Here is a 23,071-nt window from a genome sequence, read left to right as displayed (position 1 = left end):
GACTGAAACAGAAGTTGCAACAAAAATCTCTTTTACTCACACAAAAGACAAAAATGAAGTGGCAGAGAAAAGTACTTTCCCTACAATCATTCTTAATTCATAAGTACCCTTGCAATATAAATTCCCAAGTGACCAAAACAGAAGATCAGAAATTATGTTCAACATAAGTATTTCCAGAGTCTAACAAAAAGACTAGGCAGAACACCACCACCATGAAGGACAATTTGTTACTGGTGATGCACTTTGCACGCCAGCTCTGCACAGTTGGGCATGACTTCAGTCTGAATGGCCACACATACAGCTGCAGAAACATGTAGATTTCTGTGGCTTGGAGAGATTTCCAAGAGAATTGGCAGACAGCCATGACCCTGCTCTTTCCTTGCACTGGGCAGCAAAACTGGCAGGTGCAGAGAGGACAACTTTCTGATCCAATTCCCCTAACTCCACGCAACAGAAGTCCAAGAGACAGCATGTGCTAAGGGTCCAGCCACTCCTGCTGACAAGGTCAAGGGCCAGAACTGTAAAGGGGAACTAATTATCCTGGACTCACCTCAGAGAGTTTGTGCTGGGCAAGCCTGAAAGTTAGGCAGCACACCCAAAACCCCGATTAGAAGGCTATCCATGAGAAATACCAGAATGGAAGAAGACTGCAGCTGCCTGTGCTGCAATGAAATCCACAGTGTCACTTTTGTATGTACAAGCACTGCAGCAACACAGTGGCATTTTTCTGGATAAGGAAAATGATCCAGAAAGTTATCCAGAAGTTTCTTCTTCTATTTTCTCCCTTATGAATGATGAAGATATTTAATTAATTAATTTTAAAGTTGGCACTGATTAATGTTCCAATTACCAACACTGCAAATCCCTCAAAATACTGTTCTATATATGTTTCCTAAGTAATACTGGAATATGCTAGGAGGAAGTAAAGTAATACTGATCTCCTCCACAGTATGCCAAATAAGCAATTTGAGTTTGTTTAGAAAGTGCTGATAAGTAAGAACTGCTTAACAGAAAACCCATTTGAGTTCAGACTCACCAAATGACAACCCAAAATTATTAAGAGTGAAAAAGGGAAGAATATACTTTTTAATTTTTTTAACGTGTTAAGACAAACTTGCTTTTTCTCTGTTTCACACAATAATATAACACTACAGATAGAGACCAAGAGCAGAGACAATACTATGACCACATTGAAACTCTTATAAAAAGAAAGACTTTCTGGATTTTTGGTCCTGCAAACTCTGTTTCAAAAGGGGAAATAACTGTATTTCTAGCTTAACGATAAATTATTTTTCTCAGCTGAAACCTGGAACCAATCTTCTATCATCAGACTTGCTAAAAAAAAGATCATCCAGCTGACTTGTATGTGGTTTCTGGAGGAAAAAGAGTCACTCTGCAAGTCTGATTCATATCCAGTATGTATTTGTACATTAGATTTGTACATTTCAGACATTCAGACATTTTCAGATAAGAACAGAGTAGCAATATCACAAACATATGAATTCCTCTTAAAATAGTAAGTGTCAGTGTTAAGCAATAGATGTGCTCTCGTGTGCAAAGAAGTAAAAACGCATACTTGAACCCAAGATTCTCCAGTTCTTGAACTGTTATCTCCAAGAGAGTAAACCTCCAGAGTACATCTCCACATGACACATTTATCTAAAGTGGCTGCACACATATAATGATGGCTTTTGTTTAGTGATCATGGTCATTTTGAGTTTGTTTAAATACTGCAGCCAAATGCTTATAAACTAATCCCAGAACATTTTGAAATGCTTCAAAGCTTTTAGCGGGGAAACCTCTTGCACAGGCTTTGTACATGAAGCTGACCACAGTTCACTGGAACCAGCCAGCTTAGATAAGTAAGATGAAAGCAGACATTTCCTGAAAATATCTTGAAAGCTTTCCATTAGACTGTACCAGGGGTATACACTAAAAACAGCAAGCGCCCATGCTTGTATAGCAACCAATCTTCCCACTGCTTTCTCCATTCTTTCTTGAACTACTGTATTTGTATCTCTTTATCTGCATCATTTGACGTCTTGCAAAGTTCTTCAGGGGAAATAGATGCAACATCTAGTTTACAGCACATTATAAAGCAGCTATAACAAAAAATTCTGCTTAACATACTCAACACTGCAACAGGAAAGCATAGAAGTATACCACTGCCAAAATTATTAGAAATTACAAATAATTTATCTACAGATCATTTTAAAGAGTCACCCACTCCATGACACGCTTGAATGAAATTATTTGGACATAATTTTCTGGCTGTCAAGGTGTACTCTAAGAAGGTTGATACACCATTGCTGAATGTGCTGGTCATAAAGATAGGAGTGCCTGAGGCTAGATTTTCAATAAAGGCTGAGACTGGCTGTTCATATTTTATACGATAATTTGATTGAATAAATCCAGCTGTTCACTAGGAACACGAAATGCTCCACTGTTGCAATCTCCAACATTTTATACTCTGAGAAAGACAGTCACACTGTCTAGTTTCAGGCATTTCATTTCAGAGCAGGGAATTAGAAGCCCAGGTTTCTTCAACAGTCAGTAGAATCAAGGGCACATAAGTACTTCTCGTAGTTTCTCAAGGACTGGCAGACTATAAAGGAAGCCTAGGTCTAATCTAAGCACCAAAATTACATGTTACCATGATCCAACATGCTGTATCCTACAAAGAGTTACTATGCACACTCCAATGAAGATAGGATAGCCTTACCATAACATAATACAAAGTATTAAGCAGTGATGATGCCTGAATTCAATACAGCTGTAATGATAATAGTTATTCTGCCCAGTAGCATATCACAAAAAGGGTCAGGGTACTCTGAAAGTGCACTGTGAAATTAAGTACACCATTTGAGTCCTCAGCACACACTAGCCACGTATGAGAAGGAAGTGGTGAGCCACAATATCGATGCACAAAATGGGGTGCAAGCGAAGTCCAACAGTTGCTACTTTAAACAAAACAACCCTGTCCCCTTCCAAACAAAACAAAAAATACTTGAGGTCTTAGTAGTTTCTGAAATCCCATGCTCACTCTGCTTTCTGTTGTCTGTGTTCTTATACCTCCTGCACCCCAGGGTACCTGCAGTATCATCTTTCATCCTCCTGGAAAGAGGAAGTATTATTCTCTTCCAGGGTGTTGCTTATGCTACTTCGCTATTTAGTGTTAGGAGTGAAAAGTCTATCCTCTGTCTGGGACCAGGTCAAGATCTGTGAACACATACATCCTCTTGAAAATGTTCTCCCCTTTCAGTGACAGAAGCTAGTAAAGAACCATTCTGACTCAGGCCCCATACAACCCTGTGATGTGAATGACATTACATGTGCTGCAACATGCATCGTCTCTCAGTATAGCTAAGGGGAAGCCACAGAAGACTTTTGAGAGTGTAATTCTTTTTATGACCAATATTAGTAAGATATAACAGATTCCCTGGCAGACTGCAGGAGGCGAGAAAGGGCCACAATCTCAGGACCTGTCTGTGAGAGGTTGCATAGATCCTCAGTAGCCCTTTCCTGCGCACTTCTGGCTTCCACTAAATTGCCAAGTTTGATTAGAACCCACAAATAATTAAATGTTCTGTTTTAATCTTTCCAGAAATGATGCAACATTCATCATCTCATTGGAACAAGCTTAACACTCATTCTACCCCATCAACATTCTCCCACATCCTCTTCTAAGAAGGGGCTGAGAGAAATAATTGTTCAAAATCTGAAGATCATGAGCTTGCAAGAGCTTTACAATAAGCTGAAGTCAACAGGAGTTTTATTCATTATTTCAATAGAATAATATTAGAAATAAAATCTACTCTATCTTAGGATCAAATAAAATTTGTTTGTTTAGAAGTGGACCCTTAGAAAGCAAAAGCAAAAAACAGACTTGGTAATCTGCTTATACTGATTGCCACCAAGACTGCCTGCTACTTACATACATTTTAAAGCAATTGTAAAACAGTCATTAGATATGTAAACATTTAGAGCTCACCATATGTGGAGACCAGCAACATATTTTAACTTCTGATCTAAAGAGTCACCATTTCCTTAAATGTACAGAAACTACTTGAAAAATTCATAAGATCTGTTTCACAAATTACCAATTCAACCATAAGAATATATAGTAAAAATGACAAAAGATTTGTTCTTATAGTTGATAAAAAATTTATGCCAAGGCATTCAAGTAAAGTTACTTTCTGTGTTCTGATTTAATGAATCATTTGAGCGGTATCTGGCTGGGTGACACAGATGTAGGGCTCGCTGAAGCCTACTCTAATGCCTGCTGGTACAGTCTTCCTTGGGACAGTAAAGCCAGAACAATGTGTCAGACTGAAGTAATATCAAGGAAAGTAAGTGCAGTACTGGGGATGCAACGAGGCTGGCCCGCAACACTTCTTGACCTGTGAATGTCTAAGTACTTCTCTGTCCTACAGGCTCCAGTGACCCAGGAAGCCCAAAAGAAGCAGCAGCAGTGTGGTAATAAAGTCTGTAGAATAAGATTTTTGCAATCTTGTAATTCAAGCTGAAAGACATACAAAGATTGCTTGATGGTTTAACTCTACTGAAAGGCAAGCCCTGACACTGTGTGAAACCACCAATGATTACTTAAAAGGTGAACCAGTGTTAAATGTTTAATACAAATTTCTGAGATAACTGTTTTACACACTGCAAAGTTTGTATCTTTAACTTTGGAAATGTCCATGAATTTGGAAAATGTAAATTAAAGAAGTTACTTGATGTGTATGACTACAGCTTTTATAGGTAGTGTCTCCATGTATACATTTACTGAAAGACACTATAATAAAAATCAGACTTCCCATTAGGAAAACCCTTGGAAAGAATTTAATTCTACAGCAAGTAGATCAAAGCTAAGGAGGAGTGTAGCCACCGTAGTATCATAATCTTAAACAGGAAAGCTAATCCTCAAAAATAAAATACTGGGTCCCAGTATTCCTTTCATAAATTTGGGAGCTGCTAAAAAAGTTTTCCCCTCTCAAAGAAGTTTGCTACAATATTCACACAAACCTATTTAGAAGCACACCGTATCTTTATGGAAATAATTTTACTTTAATTGCAAAAGTGAAATCTTTTAAGAAATTAGAAGTAAAATGAGAAAAGCATAACAATTACGCCAAATCCAAATAATGTAATACACATCATTTTGTTCTACTGTCACAGAGGAAGAATGTCTGTCAGCAGCAAATGGAAGACCAAAGTATACTCCTCCTTCACCCCACCAGCCCTCTTAAAAAACCCCTAAAGCTTAATTTCTCTTTTTTTAACATAAAGTTGTTTTTAACATAAAGTCCATTGTTAACATGTTGTTTCAAGTGGGACAATCCTGTTTTGTCAGGAGAATTTAGTTCATTTGCATGAAAAAATATTTCTGTTGATTCCCCAGGTAAAGAAATCTTTCACTCCTTTTATCTGAAAATTAAATCTTATCTTGATTAGGCTAGTTAAGACAGTTGCGTACGAGAATATTTGACATTAAAGGGTACTTACACAGATAACAAAACAATAGCAATTAGAGTCCATTCAGGCATTTTGTGAATAATATTTCTGTTTGTTAACCTGAAAAATAATTAAAAAAACCCATAAGAACATTTCAGAGTGAAAGTAAACAGATATTAACTACTGAACTTTAAGTCTACCATTAAAAGACTTAATACACTGAGTTACAATGCAGCAACTACAGCTGTATCTGAGCAATTCACCAACTTTCAGGCTTCTCTCATCCTTTAGTGGAGGAATGGCAGAATTCCCAATATTTTTTCTATATGAAAATGGGATGGGGAAGACTGAACAGAAGCTAATTCTTTTAATTAGCTCACAAATAGTTCTGGCTGCTGTGAGGGCTCATCTCTCACTTATACCCACTGGGAAATTCTCAGGAACTGCACATGTGTTTCTGAAAAGATGGGCCTTCTTACACTTAGTTTCCCCCCTGTTGGCTTCAGATCCAGATTTGCTGTAAAAGCTAATGTTGTGGAAACAGACTGGATTTTATAAGATACTGGAGACAATCCTGTGATGATTCTTGTTTTTAAAATGGAAACCTCGAACTCTAATTTATGCAATGGGACCCATTGCAGATTTAAGAGCAAGAAAATGAGCTGTGAATCAAGAAGTGCACGGGTGCTCAGCAAAAGTGCTGCTGCATTTTATACCTGCTGACTCATTTGGCTGAACTTCGTAATAAACAGATCTACTTTAAGTCAAACGTTAATCTGACTCAAAACAATTCCCATGTGAATTGCTATGGCTGAATTTAGGCATGACCCATGGTGTTGAAGACCAGCAATTTCATGGAAAAGACACAGCTAAAACCAAAGCTGTAGCTAAGCAGGCACCCAAAAAGGCTAGCAGAAATAATTTTATTCAGAGACATGGCACCATCCAACAGAAGCACTGAGGGGCAAGTGCTTCCCTGTGTTTGCTTCCTTCTTGCTCTCAACTTCCCTTCCATGCAGCCTTGTATAAATTCAAATCCAGAACAAAGCTACCCTATCATTCATACCCATTTCTACAGGCACTGGTGAAGATGGGAAGTTGCTTAAAATTAAATACCTAGGAATAAATTTGAATCCAGGGTTTTCCTCTCCAGAAATTTTTTTAAAAGATTTTAAAAATGTCTTTGGGCACGTATATAGTTACCAAAAAAGTGTTAAAAAGTGTAAAAATAAAAGTATGTGTACTTGCCATTATTAAAATTCAAATTTTCTTAACTAAGTCCCTGAAATTATATCCAAAATGGTCATTTAAAATGCAGTTATTAGTAAGATGTTTTATAGAATCATTTTGCATTTCCCTATTTTAGAAAGGTATTAAAAATTAATAAAATTTTTATTTAAGGATAGTAATGATCAAAGCAATATTATCCTATTTTTCTCCTCAAATCTCCAAGTCTTCCAACCAAAATAAGATTTTGAAGCAATAATTACTCAAGTAGTCTCTCAACAGCCTGAGTTTTCTTAAATGGTGAAAGAAAAAGCAATGTTTTGTGCTATATGTACAGGAATTATCACATCAAACTAGACCCAACAGTTCTGGCAAACACAGATTATTTTTATTATTACAAGTTTCAAGTTCACCAGTTACTATTTGAAATAGCTGACAACAAACCTCATACCTGGTAAACTTAGATTATTCTGGCTACAGAATAAGAGACAAAACAAAGGCTGAACTCAATACTGATGGCAGTGATAAACACTACCAAGAAATGCCTGATGGAATTATCTTGACAGGCAATTCATATGTAACATTCCAGTTAATCTGCTATGATGAGACACAATGGAAGAGACAGCTCCAAGCCACCTGGGAAAACTCTGTCAAAGAGAGAAAGCAGCTTTATTTCAATGCTCTACAAGGAGTTTTTATTGATTAGAGCACAGGAAGGTGTCATTCTTGTACACAAACTGAGAGATGCAGTTATTTGTGTCAATTAACTCTTATTCAATGTTAGTATTGATTGGCAAGGCCTGAACACTAGTCATTGCCATCAATATCTGATTTATGAAAGAGGTAGTCAAAAGACACAGATAACCAGCAGGATACAGCAATATAGATCTGCTGATGCACTACTGTCACTGGACTGGATGAACAGTCAGGCTTCTACAATGAGTAACCTTTCAGTACAACACCTGTCCTAAAACACTTGTGCAGCTGAAAAAAGAAAACATTTCAGCCAGATGAGACTAAAGCTAGCAACCTACAGGTGTGAAGCCTTAAATAATAAGGAGCACTGGAAGGGCAATCACTTTCAAAAGCAAGTTGTGTGTCAACACCAAGGCCTCTGTAGAGCAAAGCTTTCAGACAACAGGGAAGTGTAAGTCCTCTGTAAAAACGGTTCATTAACTCTCTAGCCAAAACTATAACTTCAGAACAATCCATGAAAGAGAGGTCACTAGATTTCTGTCATACACATATAATGTGGAAATGTTAAAACTGTACAAAATTTTGTGTACATGATTTGAGTTTTGTAGTGAAATATCTTCTGTTAAACAGTTTGGCTAAATTCTCCCTTGCCTACCCAAAGAAAGAAAACAATATGCAACTTTGCAAAACAGAATGTCTCTACTTTCTTAGCCTCTGTAGGGCAGGATAGGTAAGCCAAGAAATTTGGATGATCCCAAATAGCTGTGTGGATCGCTTAGTTGCTAGCTTGTGGGTGTTGTGGTTCACACCACCAGCTGGACTCAACTGCTTCCACTATCCAGTAGGCAGCAGGACCCATGCAGTAGTTTTAATGCTCTATGAAGGAGCTCAGACTGAGCAGATACATCCAAGTGGCAGAAGATGACAGGGTAAAGGACTAAAAAAGAAAGATGCATAAAAATTCCAACCCAAATGACCTCCCAATAACTGACTAGTTCCCAGCCTGAAAAAAAAGTGAACTCTAATACTGAAGTTGTAGGAATACAGGGGAGTCCAAGATTAAAGTAACCAGTAAACAAAAAAAGTAAACCACCAAATGACAGAAAAAGTGCACACACGGTTCTACTTATTTTCCTTTAGTTGTCTTCCCATCTAATTACCATCAGCTCCAAATTCCGTTAGCAGAACTCCATTAGCAAATGATGGCCTGATTTGTGAACACTGCTTGCTGTGGCAGCAGATTTAAGCACATCCCTAAGCACCCTGTACAAGAACTTGGAAGGGACCACAAGTTACAGGAAAGAAACTCAGCAATGCAAGAGCTCACCAACCTGTCCTCAGCACGATTACATTTCCTGGGATTTTTAGGAAACAATTTTTTAAAAGGAACACTGTCGAACAGGGAATGGCAGAGGGGCACCAGGATTATTATGCTAAATAATTATCCCCTAACAGGCCCCGAGTATGAAGTATTATGAACCAGATGCACGAAAATATAACTGGTTAATATAAAGCAATCTTTTTAAATTTATTTTTCTTTGTATCTGTTTATAAATTATAGTCTTGAGTGTTATTTCCTTTTCTAGAAGTTCATCCTTACAATGAGAATATACTTGTCATCTATGAATCTATGAGATCAATGTTCAACACATCGCTATGAATTTGACTAAGAGCTAGTAGCAATGAGTTACTGGTACTAAATATACGTCTGGTGAAAAAAATCATTCCTTTGAACAGGTCCATGCTTGCTGTCAGTTTTACCCAGTACGTTCAGTGTTCTTATAACTGGAAGAAAAAGAATGTGCTCCAAAGGAAGAAGATTTTATTTCGCTTGTTCATTTTACAATTTATCTTCGTTGCAAAGTGAAATCATCAGCAACTTTGCAAATGAAGCAGCCTTTTCATTCACACATCCAGATTCCCAGGTGTAGGCATATGTAACTTCAGTTCAGGAATCCAAGCTGTTACTTCAGCCATTTGCCTGTTCAGTAAGGCAGCAAGCTGACTTCATGGGATTAGAACATATAGTTGCGATTTTAGAGGATCTCAGCTATCTACAGTTTTTCCAAAACCTGCACTAAGATAAGTTTAACTAACCCAGGTCAGCACAGGCAAATACTAGAGCATAGATTGTTTTTCTTTAGGCTTCAACTAGATCAATTTAACTATAAAAGACAGATCCTCTACCCTGTGAAAAAGAGCAACATATTTACATATTGTAGCATAATTTATTTTGATGACAACCAGAAAAAATGAGCTACTATTACAACTCTAGGCTGTCTTGTTCAAGAGAAGTCTGTTGAGAAGTCACTTGAGAAAAGGTCTTTAACGTTCTGGTACTTTCACATTTCCATACAGAACCTTGTCTACAACAAACTATGGCTAATTGACTTGAAACCCAGAACCTAGAATTCCACTTAACAAGGTAATAGGTAAAAGCCTATTAGTAACAGTATACGCAAGGTAACATATGCTCACGATACATATTTAAAAGCTAAAATATTGTCTTGGAAACCAGGTAAGGCAAAGCTGTAATAAAAAGTCTTGAACACATCTTTAAGAAACAATTGGATCATATTCATGGACAGAGTTCAATGTCAGTGATAAATTCCACAGAATGAATTAAAATACTTGTGACCATAAGATACAGACAAAATTCTATTTTCAATATGAAATATTATGCTTAAAAAAACCCAACCACACATTCACAAACATGATCATTTAGCCTCGATTTATATACAAATAGCTAATTTTCTCTCGATCTTTTAACAAAGTGCCCTTACACACTCTGGAGAATTATTTGACATCTCAGTTTTCGTAACAAAAGCTTACAGGCACTGAGGGACTTGGTTTGGGAAGAGCTCTAACCATTCTAAAATGTCTCTTGAGATCCCTCTAGAGCGTTTCCCAGCAGTGGTGATTGAATGAAATGCTGCCCAAAGGAGGCTGAACTGCAAGTGTTTCTTTAAAAACCAATGGAGCTGAAAATTGTTGTTGCTTAGTTCACCACATGCTCTTTTACCCTTCCTCAGCTAAGCTCTACTACAGCCATGTGTTTTATCTCCCACCCTCTTTTGCAAGTTCTTCAGCCTGAAATATTTCCAGTACAAAAAGCAGGAAAGAGCACTAGCATTTGTCAGTGCTCCCTCCATAATCATCAATGTTTTAACTATGTTAACAACGAAAGTAATGGTTTACTTTTTATACCTTGCAAACATAGATACCGCTTAAAATTTATCCCAGGTCCCCCTGCGAAGTGACTCAGCCTAAAATCACAGAGACCACTCATATTAAGTAAATTTAAACCTACCTACAGAACTGGAGATTCAAACGTATGCCTTCATCTTAATATCCATGAGCTAGCTTTTGTCTTATCAACAGACCTTTCTGTATCAGAAAGGTAAGAAGGAGAAAGGGCCAAAGTTTTTTATTGCTTCCGTTTCCTCTATTTTTGTACTATTTTACCATTAGTGACAATAAAACTCCATTTATTTTGAGAGAGAGAGATATATAAAGGAACTTATGAATTCTTGTGTAGTGCCCACAATTGTCTTCAGCCATCCCCTGCCTGAAATGCTGAATTTCTCACCAATTTATCTGCAATCTTCACAGTAAGAGAGCCTCGAGAATTTGCTACCATTGCCTTCAACTTACTTCCTAACAAAAAAACCTTAAAAATAAACTCAAAGAGTTATGTGAGGGATCAGAAAGAGATCAGGGGAAATTTTAAAAATATCATCAATTATTGCTACCTGAGCCAGGTATTGGAATCAAAGTCCAAATTAATTAGATCTGATTCCATTTTGTTAATCCACACGTGTGTATATATATATATACACACACACACACACACATACATGTTTTTAGAAGTCCATTTTGACTTCCAGGTTCCTTTCCTATTAACCACTTTTAAAACTTCATATTTGGGCCACAATATCTTTGAATAGTAAAAATGATTTAAAATAGAAGTTCTGCTTTTGAGAACCTCCAGGACTTCTCACATAATTAATCATACAAAAGTAGATTGAAAGAGACAAATGTAGTTTTTCCAGCTCTATCAATCCATAAGCTAAAGTAACTATTAAGTATTTAGACTGCAGAGCAACAAAACTGGTTTAAGACAAAAAGATCTTATTCAAATAATTGGTATGTATACAGTTTATACATGCTGCTCCGATATAACAAAACGTATCTTCCCTGGTTTCAGTGCTGTGGCTAAAATAAAAGGTTAATCACAACTTAAAAGACTGCAATTACGGAACCAAGTTCAAACACTAACAATTCTTTTGAAAGAAAGAGATCATGCACAGTCACCAGAAAGGAAAGGAGTATCTTCCATAGTAATATATTCCGTGTATAGAGATCTGTGGTTTAGTCATGTCCTTCCAGACACGCGATAAATCATAAGGAATCAGGTAGAACTGGGTTTCTATTCACCAAAGCTTAGATTCCTTGTGGCAAATGTCACATGAATGCGTTTTGGAAAATTTACATGTAAACCTCACTCAAGTTGGGTATGTGGGCAGGAAGAGAGTGACAACATACACAAGAGCTGCAACTGTTGTTGCTACTTTCCCTGACAATACTTTAAGATGCAGGATATTATCTAGACCCAAGTTATGAGAGCCGTGTCCCAAAGAAAACCTAAAAATGTTCAACGAAGTTACCACCATGTGGTTTTCCCCTCCTTCTTTATCCCAGTGTTTCCAAATAGTGTCTTTAGTGATTCTGACTGAACCAAAGCTTCATCTGTGGTGATGAAGTGTCCACTTTATCTACTTCCCCTTGAAATCAGGAACAAGACAGGTCAAAATGGACCTTCTTCCTGGCTCTAGAAGTTAGTGGTAACAATTACTAATCACATTACAGCCATTTAGCCCGGCTGTAGGGAGCCAGAGCAAAAGAAAGCGACAGATCTCAGAAACTCATGCTTAATAGGAGGTGACGAGGTAGCAGAACCTTTAAAAGACTCACCATCATCCTCTGGAGACCACTGGCCTAGTTTTTAAAAATCTACAAATACTCCTGGTGACCTAGTCACTGTCAAGAGCAGGAAAAGGGCTGACTTGTTAGTCCACAGGGAATGTGACATTACCTACATGAACACACAGCTAGAAAAGGGCAAATCTGCAATGGGGCCCTCTGTGTCCAAATCACAAGTCATTCAACAGCTTGTTTAATTAATCGATCAAGAAGAATTTCTATATAAAGACCAATACTCACCGGAAAGTTTTGACAAGATTTTTTAGCTCTGTGTAAATATCACCTGGAGTAATCTGAAGAGGGCCCAAAACTGCAGGTAATCTAGAAGGCAAAAGACACCTGTCAATAAAAATTTTCCTCTCTCATTTCTTCTCAAGTAGGACTTCGACCAAAGCTCATGAAAATTAATAAAAAGAAATGGACTTTCGTGCAGCAGATCATGCCTGTAGTTTACAGTTCGAATTCCTCTGAGTGGTGTTTGGGCAACACTCTCACTTTACAACAGCTTGTTTTCAAAAATAAGAAGGTCTAATTCAGTGTGAATGTGAAGAAGATACTCGTTTTACATGCTTATTCTTATTAACTTCACATTTCAGATCTGACAAGACACTCTTACCAAAAAAATCAATATGTTTACATTATGAGGATTAGAAATCCAGGTCTCATAGATGTTTCAAATGTTTGTATTTACCTGGTTCAAAAGCAACAATACAAAAGGAAACTACATGTCTAAATGAGGTTTGCACAGAGAATATATATGCTAACCTCAGGCTCACACAGATGCAACAGAAATAACATTCCACTGTAAGCCTAATAGTTGGAATCAAGATAGTAGTGTAATCAAAAAATTTCAAAACTCCCTGCTTGACTGCCTGTAAAAATTGCTATAGCACATCAACTGCACATACTGTTTAACTAGCTGTCAGTATCCCCAAATGCTGCAAATATCACACATTGTTTTTCACATTTAGGATTAAGCTTTTGCCTCTATTTACCTGTTTAAAAATTAATATCCTCTTGTATTTGAATACCGAGTATTCGTGCATCAGTATGCACGAATGGTGCATCAGTATTCCTGGAAGAAGCAAGATTTCTGTTCTCCTTTACATCATTGCATGTTTTACAAAAACTGAACATGGGACTCTTATGATGCCAGGCATATTCGTATTCCCACTGACTTCATCTGAACATATCAAGAAATCGTTGCTTTGTCACAATGAAAAGTCTCCCTTACTTGAGTGCGATGTTACCTCATGAAATTTAAAATGATCAACTAAAAAGGAGATAATAAAGAATAAAACCGCCGAAGAAACTAAGAAAAAGAACATTCTGTCTTTCTTATCATGGAGTATCAGACTTTCAAGTTCAACAGAAATTTTGCTAGAAGCTGGAAATAACTGACGAACTTGTGGAGAAATTTGAAGGAGCAGAGAAACTGCTTTATCATACAGTATACGACCTTGGAATCAGTGAGACACCAACACTTACAGAAAGATCAGAGATAGTCACCTTTCTTATAGCACGGTTTGATTCCGTGTTTGTAGCCTGTCCACACTTGTTGCAGTAGAGAGAAACAGAATGGAGGTTTTGGGGGGAGCTTTGGTTATAGGTTTTAGTTTTAAAAAAAAAAAAAAAAAAAAAATTCTGCAAAATCCAGTTTGGCCAGCTAGCACAAACTACAACCACAGAAAAGCAAAATACCCATAACAAAACCACCACAATCATGAACTTCAAACACTCATTTATTGGCATTCCCTTGAAAACAGGAGTATTTTCAAGGTCCTCTCAACTTTGACAATTTCATAATTTTAACAGCTACAGCAGAGATACCTTAATATTTTTTTCTGGGACTTGAAAGCCCTTTTATGTATGTGAAAAAGGTCTGGCATTTGGAAAGTTTTAAGATTCAACTCTGAGGGCCTTTAATAGTTGTAGCTAGAGGAATACTATACCAGCCATCCAAACATGGATGAGAAACTCTTTTAGCAAGACCTTTGCTTAAACTATTAAGAGGTCTGAAAACACTGCTTCCTTCTGTGTAGATCTGTTTGCCAGTAACAGTATGCTTAATGTACAGGACAAATATTTGCACTCCTCCCAATCAACTTCGAGGTTTTCAGTTTAGACTTGAGCAGTTAGTACATACAGCTATTTAAATAGTTCATATTTTATGTCCATCAGAATCTGCTTTTAGACAACCTACAAGAATCCAAATAATTTAGATTATTTCCAGATAACTGAAAGGAGGATGATAAATGAAGTCTGTTGTGGAATTATTTTTTTTTAAGCACATATTCTGATTTTGAGCACCATGTGTTATATCAACATTTAGATCCAAAAACCATAGACATTTTCAGTGTAATGGCCCAACTGTGTTGACTTCTGTCAGCTACTGAAGATTGAGAACATGCTGTCATGCCAGCATGGAATGCTGTCAACTACAAGCTCCAACACTTGTAGGAAGGGACAGGTTTCTTCCAGAGAACACTTTAATAGTGAGATTCTGACATCTGCCTCAGTAGGCTGTGCAAACTGACATCTGCAACTATACTGCAGATGAATGTCTCAGAAATAAATACGTTCTTTAGGGCAGTAACAGATTTAAGTTATGACTAAGGCCAACTAGAAAAAGCCAGAATGTCCTTGTACAGTGTGTTTGTTACTTAAAATTGTGACGAATGAGCACCAACTTCAGGTTGACATTTACTAAAGTAAAAGATACTTACACTTTTCTCAGTTTTTCAAGGACGATTCGCTTTCTAATCTGCATCTGTGCATTTGAATCAACAAGTGGGAAGGTAAGATCTTCCTGTTGATCATCCTGTATTAGACAAAAAACTTCAACAGCTGCAACCTAGTATTTAATTAAAGCCAATGCATCAAAATAGTTACAGATTATCAATAAATACCCCTTCTCTATATATTTATCCACTTATGATGACAAAGAGCTTCCTTGAAAGCAGGCTTTATACAGCCTCAAAACTATTCCACTGCACACTTACTTTGTCTTTCCTTGGATGTTCCTCTGCCTGTGCATGTGTCACTGCCTCTTCAGCCAAGATGCACTTTCCTTTATAGAATTCTTTTACTCGGAGTTCTAGGAACTCTGTCTCTTCTTTTAACTTTTCGTAACTAGGCACAGGCTTAACTATTCCACCTGTGTCTGTGAAAGGTAAAGAATAGTTTAAACTGTTTTCAGAATCCCCTGTAGCATCAGTGTTAAGATCATCAGCTGTTTCCAAGTCATCCTCATCAAGTTCTTCATTCTCCTGGTTGGCAGATGATATACACTCCAATGAACATGAAGTATAGTTTGGACCATAGAGAAATTTTAACGTTTCCTCAGTTCTCCATTCTGTAAGTGTTTGCTTGAGCACCTCTAATAAACTGCCTTTGGAATTAACTGGATGCCTCAGTTCAGGTTTTTTATGTTCTTTCAAGTTAGCTAGTGTTCTTTTAAGATGTTCTGCCCCTCTTTTGCTCACACTTAGAAAAACTATCTGTGAACCACAGGTATTTGCATAGTTTTCTGAAGCACTTGATTTCCCTAGAGCAGTATTTTTTGAAGGTGTTGCAGTTATTTTATTATGAACAGAACAAGTGTGCATTTCTGCCTGATCATCCAATTTACAAGTAGATAGTTGTTCAGTGGCTTCTACCACATCTGAGTCTTCAGTTTTAGGGCTGGAACAGACTTTCTGAGGAGGCTTCTTTCTGTGCAATTGCTGTGTAAAACTGGCTGAACTTGACTGACTTCCTGGTAGGACAGAAGAAACAAATTCTTGTTCAGTATCACTACTGCTGTCACTGGCTGTGTCATGAGAACCAGTTTCACATGGATTTGAAGATATCCTAGGATTTTCAATGTCAGATGCTTTAACTGCTTCATCACGTAGTTTCACCTCTTCTCCAGACTGTCCACTGTAACAGAAAACACAAGCCATGAATGAAATAAGAGATGGGTGTTACATGTAATAGCTTTTCATTCTCATGTAAGATACATAAATAAACCCTTATAGAAGTGTACTTTTTTGCTTTAAGAATCATAGCTGTTCTTCTAAAAGTGATCTTGAATGCAGAGTTGTAATGTTCTGCAATCAAGATGACAAGACACTATTTAGAGGAGTTCTCAGTTGCTTACTGACAGTTAGAAAAGAACTGTAAACAAGACATTACTAAAGACAAGAGAATAATTTCAGATTTTGCATGATGAATAGCAAAATTTTAAAATTAAGATAGGCATCTTACCATATATGGGAATACAGTAACCTAAAATCAGGGGAACAGCAAAGCTGCTGTTAGTGTATGTAAGTTTGCCACCTAATGGCCATGTGTTGCAAAAGAAAAAAACCAGAAAGTCACACTGCACAGCCAGGTACAGAGAGATGACAGAGTAGCATGATTTCATTTCAGCTGACACAGATGTTTTAGATTAATAAGTACAGAAGCTTTCATCACATATAATTGGTACTATTTCCTTTATAAAGAAGAGATGGTATAAAATATGCAAAGTACAAACAGAGTATTTGTTTCAGATTTCAACAGGCTCAATTAAGATATACAGGCCTAGAGCAGCTGTACACTAAATCATACAGATCAAACATGCTGTTTTAGAATCACAATGGAAAAAACTAAACAAGACAAATAATCCTTTGTGTAGGTTCTAATAAGGTCTTTTCTATAACACAGGAAATCAAAGATTCCCCTTTCACCTGATATGATGTTAATATTTCTAACTATAAGTGTATATAACAAAAAACCCATTTTGTTCAGTGTACCTCTGTCCCTCCTTCAGCAGCTCTATGTCTGGTGGTCTGCAAAAAGAAGAAACAGAATGAAGACTTTTCTGCTAAATCAATGCTCTCGAAATACACATTAATACATAAAATGCATAGTTGAGGTTGGAAGGGATGTCTGAGGATCTTCCAGCCCAAGACCCTCTGTCTGAAGCAGGGTTAGTGACAGCAGATTTATACATACGTGCACAGAGTGTGACTCATGTGCCTGCAGCATGACGCTATTACATTGAACAACATTTAACAATCAGCAAGTCACACAAATGTTAGTTAGAAAAGACCTCTGGAAGTCTCCACTCCGACCTCTTGCTTGTAATACAACTGTCACCAGCACTAGATTAGGTCAGCCACAAATTCATGAAGTTTAAATCTTGAAAACCTCCAAGGATGGAGATTTCAAAACGTTGCTGAGTATCCTGTTTCATTCCACCACAACTTTCTTGCTGTTTTTTTTTCCCCCAATTCTAACCTGAACCATCCCTACAATAATTTGTGACCAGCAGCCCTTGTTAAGTTTTCTGCCATCAACCAAGAATAGCTTGGCTCAGGTAGGTACAGACTGCTTTCAGATGACCCTTTGGTCTCCTTTTCAGCAAAGTAAACATGCCAAGATACTCATAGGTCGAAAAGTTCCTAGCGTAAAAACAATCCTAGGCCATTTATAGGAAAATGCTCCAAATTAATGCAAAAAAAAAAAAGAAAAAGAAAAAAGAAAAAAGAATAATATTCAGGATATTTTCACTTATTTAAAATTTTACTTTGTTAAAAATTAGGTTATCAGGTTATACTGCTTTAAGAAAACTGGAGTTCAAAGGTTTCCAGAAACTTTAAGAAATGTTTCTAAACAAATTGATAAGTTTCTTTCCAAAGCTCTACTTGCAGTTAATCTGCTTCAATTCAGTTATGAGGCAGCATCGCAATGCTATTCATTTTATCCAACACCCACCTGTCCACATTTTATTCTCACCCACCCATTCTATGAATGAAAGAAAACCTTTTAAGCATGCACTAAATGCAAGTCAATGCACTAACACCTCTCAGACAGCATACAAAAAACCCCACAGGGTTAAAAAGATGAAAGCGGCACCACTCATATGAATGAACTGAGTTTGGAAACTAAAGGTGGTAACATACAATGATTTAAATTATTAACTCCACATAACTCTTCTTTGTTTCAAGTCTAACTCATTTTAAGTGGAGGTTGTAGTCTTTTCTGTCAGAAGAATTTCAGATATTCTAATGTGAAAACCTCTATCACCAGGTGCACATGTATGTGGCTGTGCAAACAGATATACCTAGTCATTGAACTATCTGGGGTTTTGGTTGGTTGGATTTTGAAAGTATCACCTCCCTACCACCACCCAGCATAAATAATTAACTATATCAGGCATATCAGAAATATACACTTTCAATGTAAAGAATAAAGGGAGATTTTAGAAATACTTTTTTCAACGCAGCAGAACAATAGCACAAAAATGCTGGTAAACTTACTTAAACATTTAATGAAGAGACTAATTTTACCTACTTTTTACCTTCAGATCATGTTGCTCTAAATCTCTTCTCTTATTGAACAGGTATTTCATGTAACTGATTTGAACTGTGAGGAGACTTATGAAAAGTACCGTCTTGGAGAACAAAAGCTGAATGAATTCAGCTGAACATTCTCTAGGCAAGTATTTATTGTTAAACAGTGACACCCATTGGCTCAACTCATCACTTGCAAGCCTGTGTTTCCTAAACTAGCAACATGGACTGCATCCCACTGTTCCAAAATGCAGTAACAACAGGAAATGGGCAATCTGAAATTTAGACAGGATAAAGAACCTATTCATGTCATAGTCTGCTTTCAGGTACCAGCAACCGCAGTCTAACCTTAAGACCAATGCAAAGTGCTGTGCTAAAATTAGAAAATCTCTTGTAACAGGGTAAGATAAATCCATCCTGTAAATGAAATGGTTTGTAAAAATCCAATCCTAATAAGTACATTTTAAAATTAATAGGGGTTGACTATTATTTATGACTAGTCTGCCTTCCCAGTTAACATGGTCATGTCTACTAAGGAGTTATGAGTAATACTGAGTCATGTCAATTATTGTAATCAATATAGCAACAACACTTAAAATAAAACCAAGCTAAGCCAACATGTTAACATCAGTTACCTCTGCTTCAGACATAATTTGGTGCACTACAGCTGATTAATTAGCATGGCAGCTTGGATAGAGAAAATAATATTCTCAGAAGGAGCAACGAATGTATAAGATTATACTCACTTTTCTTCTTCTCGCATCCATACTGGACTTCTGGAAATTTGAGCTTCAAAATATTTAGATGCTCTATAGCAAAAGTTGCTGCAAAAGCACTGGAAATGAGAGAGAAAGCAAGAAAATATGACTAAAGACAACTTTAATTCTCATAAAAAGGTATGAAAGTAATTGGGCTTTATGCCTGTAAAATTAAGTACCATTTTACATTTCTTTTTAAACCTATGACCAGGTTTTTAATTCACCTGAGAAACCTATCAAATAGGTCTACCCCAATTGCCCACGAGTCACTTTTAGCCGCTTCTTTTCTCCCCTCTGCTTTTTGTACTTTTATTGCACACTGAGAAGCAAACCAGTGTTGGGTTCTACATAACAATAATTTTAAAAAACACCAAAACTGGTCAAAGAGCAATCCCTAATCCAACATGATGTTCATACAGTTTAAAAGACATGCAATAAAATTCAGGTGTTTAATAATGAAAGTTTTAGTTAGCAACAGGACTTGGATATTTTGCAATACTCAGAACAACACCTAGTATTTTGCAGCATCTTTGAAAAATTGACTTGCATGCTTGCATCCTACTTCTTGGAGTCTTATCTGATAGCTTGAGAAAGCAATTCCCAGAATTTTGTGTATCCAGAGTTGTAGCCAGAGTAAAGGAATGTATACTAGTGATACTGAAGAAATTTGTTCTGGAACTAGAAACATTTATCCTACAATTTAGCATCTAAGCACCTGTAGGTGATTGTGTATCCTGTGAGCAGGCAAAGACTTTTACAAAACCCCATGCATGAATATGCTTCGAGAAAGAAACAGATTTTGTGAAGAGATAGGTTTTATGTTGAAAAGTCCTCAAAACAGAACCCTGAAGGTAGTCACACTAAGTAATGTCTAAGATGTAATTTGTATTAACTGCTGCAAACTTAAGTGAGAGAAAAGGATGTGCGCTTTGACCCTACTAGAGCTCATTGACTATAATAGAGCAAAACAGGCTTTTTCACAAATGTCTTTTAAGAGATCAGCTCTGAATTTAAGACACACATTTGTGTCTTAAATTCAAACTGCTATCCAAGTAAAACCTTTCATGTTATGTTTAAATTTAGAAAAGAACTTAAGTCGTCTTTTTGTCTTTCCAAAGGGAGCACCTAGAAACTGAAATGCATAAAAAGGTTCATGTTCTAACAGTTCATGGAAATTATTTTCAGAAGAACCAAACATATTGGCTCTGAATCAAGCCACTATATGAATGCTGTTACAAAATGTAAGACAATATTAAATACATTTCAGAAACAGATTTGTTACCATACCTTTCTTTCAGTGATATCATAAACTCTGTTCGTTTTTGTTGAAATTCTGTACTTCTGTTTTGGCACCTAAAACAATATGCTTTCATCAGCAAGACTGTTACTTCCATCATGACTTCATAGCAAACTTCATTCTTAGTTTACATATTTTAATATGTTCTATCTAAATTGCATACCACAACCACCTTTTCTCTCAATTCTTTTGATATTGTACCTTCTCAGAGGTAAGCATGGCAACTTATCTTTAATCATTTACATCTCACTATCAGTAGAAGGCAACATCAGATCTACAAAAAAGCCAGCACTGAACATAAAACAATGGAGCTGCCATGGCAGAAACTTTACTCATGTAAGTGTTGGGCAACTACAGAGATGTCCTTCTTTAATCCATATCTATTCATATGCACACGAGACTGTACTGTCAGCTACCGCCCACCACTACCCAGACAAACCTAGACAGGAACCGATATAAAATACAATACAGTTTCTGAGTGAACTTCTGTGGGGACGTACGAAGTCCAAAACAGTACAATTTTTTATACTTGGATATTTTTTTTCAGATAATCAGGTGTACCACCACTGGTATTATATCACAGGTTATCTAACTGATCTCTGAGTTCTGCTTAAACTGTGATATAGCATACCTAAATAAATGTGACTATGATTTTGACAGAGATAATGTACATTTTTAGAGCAGATGTATATGCATTCACATAGCAATATCCCTGTATTATTTTTTCACTTCAATCCTTCTCACAGAGATATGTGGTTACACTAAAGAACAAGATTTGAAAGCTTCTGCACGCTCAAAGGAAGGCCACGAAGCCACACCGCATTCATCTTTATTACTGTCAAAGTAGATGCCAGTTGTTTCTGTCAGAGTGTAATGGTTGTCAACTGATCAAATTTTACCTTTTACTTCAGAAGGATTATACTGAAATGGAATGATACGATGCCTGGTTCATTCCTTGACAGTATTTTAATCTGTGTTTAATATTGTAAGTTTAAAATTAAAAAGCAAGAGAATAAAAATAGTGAAGAGATTCTTATGATAACAGCATTAATAAAAAGGAACTTACATTTTCCAGTTTATTTTGACACAGAGGATAACCACATAGTTTAATGATAGACCGTTCATCAACAATGTCTTTATAGTGAGATGGAGTAATACATTTTCCCTAAAACGACAAGAAAATAGTTCAACAGATACTGGGAAATCTGTCATTTTTTGTACCCAAAATATCTCATAAGCAAATAAATATTTTTAATTTTTTAACAGTTATCGATTAAGTTTAGTTTTAGTAAATAACATTTAGAACCTACACAGTAAAACTGTTAAAAGGGTAAACAGGGAAAAAGAAATGGGCACTTCTTTTCACACATAAGAAAGTTTCATAATGTTGCCTCTAGTGAGGTGCCTATTTTCATAATTTTCCTCTATTTACATGTTTTGTACACCTATTTACCAGCCTATTTATAACGTTAACATGAGTAAGCATCATACCATTCCAGCAAAACTGTGCTGCTAGATAAACTGTGGTGCATTACAGAGACACTGTATAAGTTCACAGATGATGTGATGTAGGCCTACATTTTTGTACTTTATGTATGAGTCCAGAACCAGAGAGGCATAAACAAAGGCTGTGGTAGTAAAGTGAGGATTCATAAACATATAGAATCCTGCAAAACTAGAGCATGTTTTCATCACAGAACCTCGAAAATAAGGCAATCATCATCAGAGCTGATGAGAGAGGGAATAAATGCTTTGTCTACTTTGCACTGCAGTAAATTCTAATAATGTTAAAAAAAAAGTTGAACACTATGATACAAAATAGTATAAAAACTTGCAACACCTACAGAACTCAGAAGGAACTCTTCAGTAATGTTTTCTTCCAGGAGTTGTTCAACAATACACAATGCTTTTTTCTCAAATTCAATCTTCTTTCTCATAGCAGCTTCCAGAGCTGCCTTCCTGTAACAGAACGGACGCTGAATGACACAGAGGGCAGATTAAACAGTTCTTCAATTATATCTTTACCTTTTTTCTGAAATACAGTAGCTTACATTTTTCTGCATCGCACCACGTTGGCCAAACAAAGCAACAAGTAGCTCGACTAGTAACTCTGTAATAACCACAAAGGAGTTTACAACCACGTTTGCTTTATTTCCACCCCAGTCAGGGAAAGTACTGGCTCTTATTGCACTGCAATAATTCCATACAAGGTTACCCAACAATTCTTGCAAGAGAGGGAAACCCAGAACTGGCTGGACAAAGAGCCTGAGACAACAAATTTATGGAGTGTTGCCAAAAGAATTGAAACTGGATGAGACACAAAGAACAGGAAGAAA

At 36.7% G+C, this 23,071-nt stretch overlaps 1 protein-coding gene across 1 annotated transcript in view; it reads right to left on the bottom strand.

Annotated features, from left to right (window-relative positions):
- Positions 1 to 23,071, bottom strand: part of RPAP2 (RNA polymerase II associated protein 2) — a 42,067-nt gene that overhangs the window by 17,208 nt on the left and 1,788 nt on the right. Inside the window, exons 3-11 of the mRNA XM_074906559.1 lie at positions 22,580 to 22,694; positions 21,802 to 21,900; positions 20,726 to 20,791; positions 19,427 to 19,515; positions 17,139 to 17,174; positions 15,363 to 16,281; positions 15,087 to 15,181; positions 12,601 to 12,681; positions 5,506 to 5,574 (exon numbers count right to left, since the gene is read on the bottom strand). Coding sequence (XP_074762660.1) covers positions 5,506 to 5,574; positions 12,601 to 12,681; positions 15,087 to 15,181; positions 15,363 to 16,281; positions 17,139 to 17,174; positions 19,427 to 19,515; positions 20,726 to 20,791; positions 21,802 to 21,900; positions 22,580 to 22,694 — 1,569 coding nt within the window. The remainder of the gene's footprint in view (positions 1 to 5,505; positions 5,575 to 12,600; positions 12,682 to 15,086; positions 15,182 to 15,362; positions 16,282 to 17,138; positions 17,175 to 19,426; positions 19,516 to 20,725; positions 20,792 to 21,801; positions 21,901 to 22,579; positions 22,695 to 23,071) is intronic.

This window comes from Athene noctua, chromosome 5 (assembly GCF_965140245.1).
Source record: "Athene noctua chromosome 5, bAthNoc1.hap1.1, whole genome shotgun sequence".
NCBI lineage: Eukaryota > Metazoa > Chordata > Aves > Strigiformes > Strigidae > Athene > Athene noctua.
This window is presented reverse-complemented; position numbering and strand designations above follow the sequence as displayed.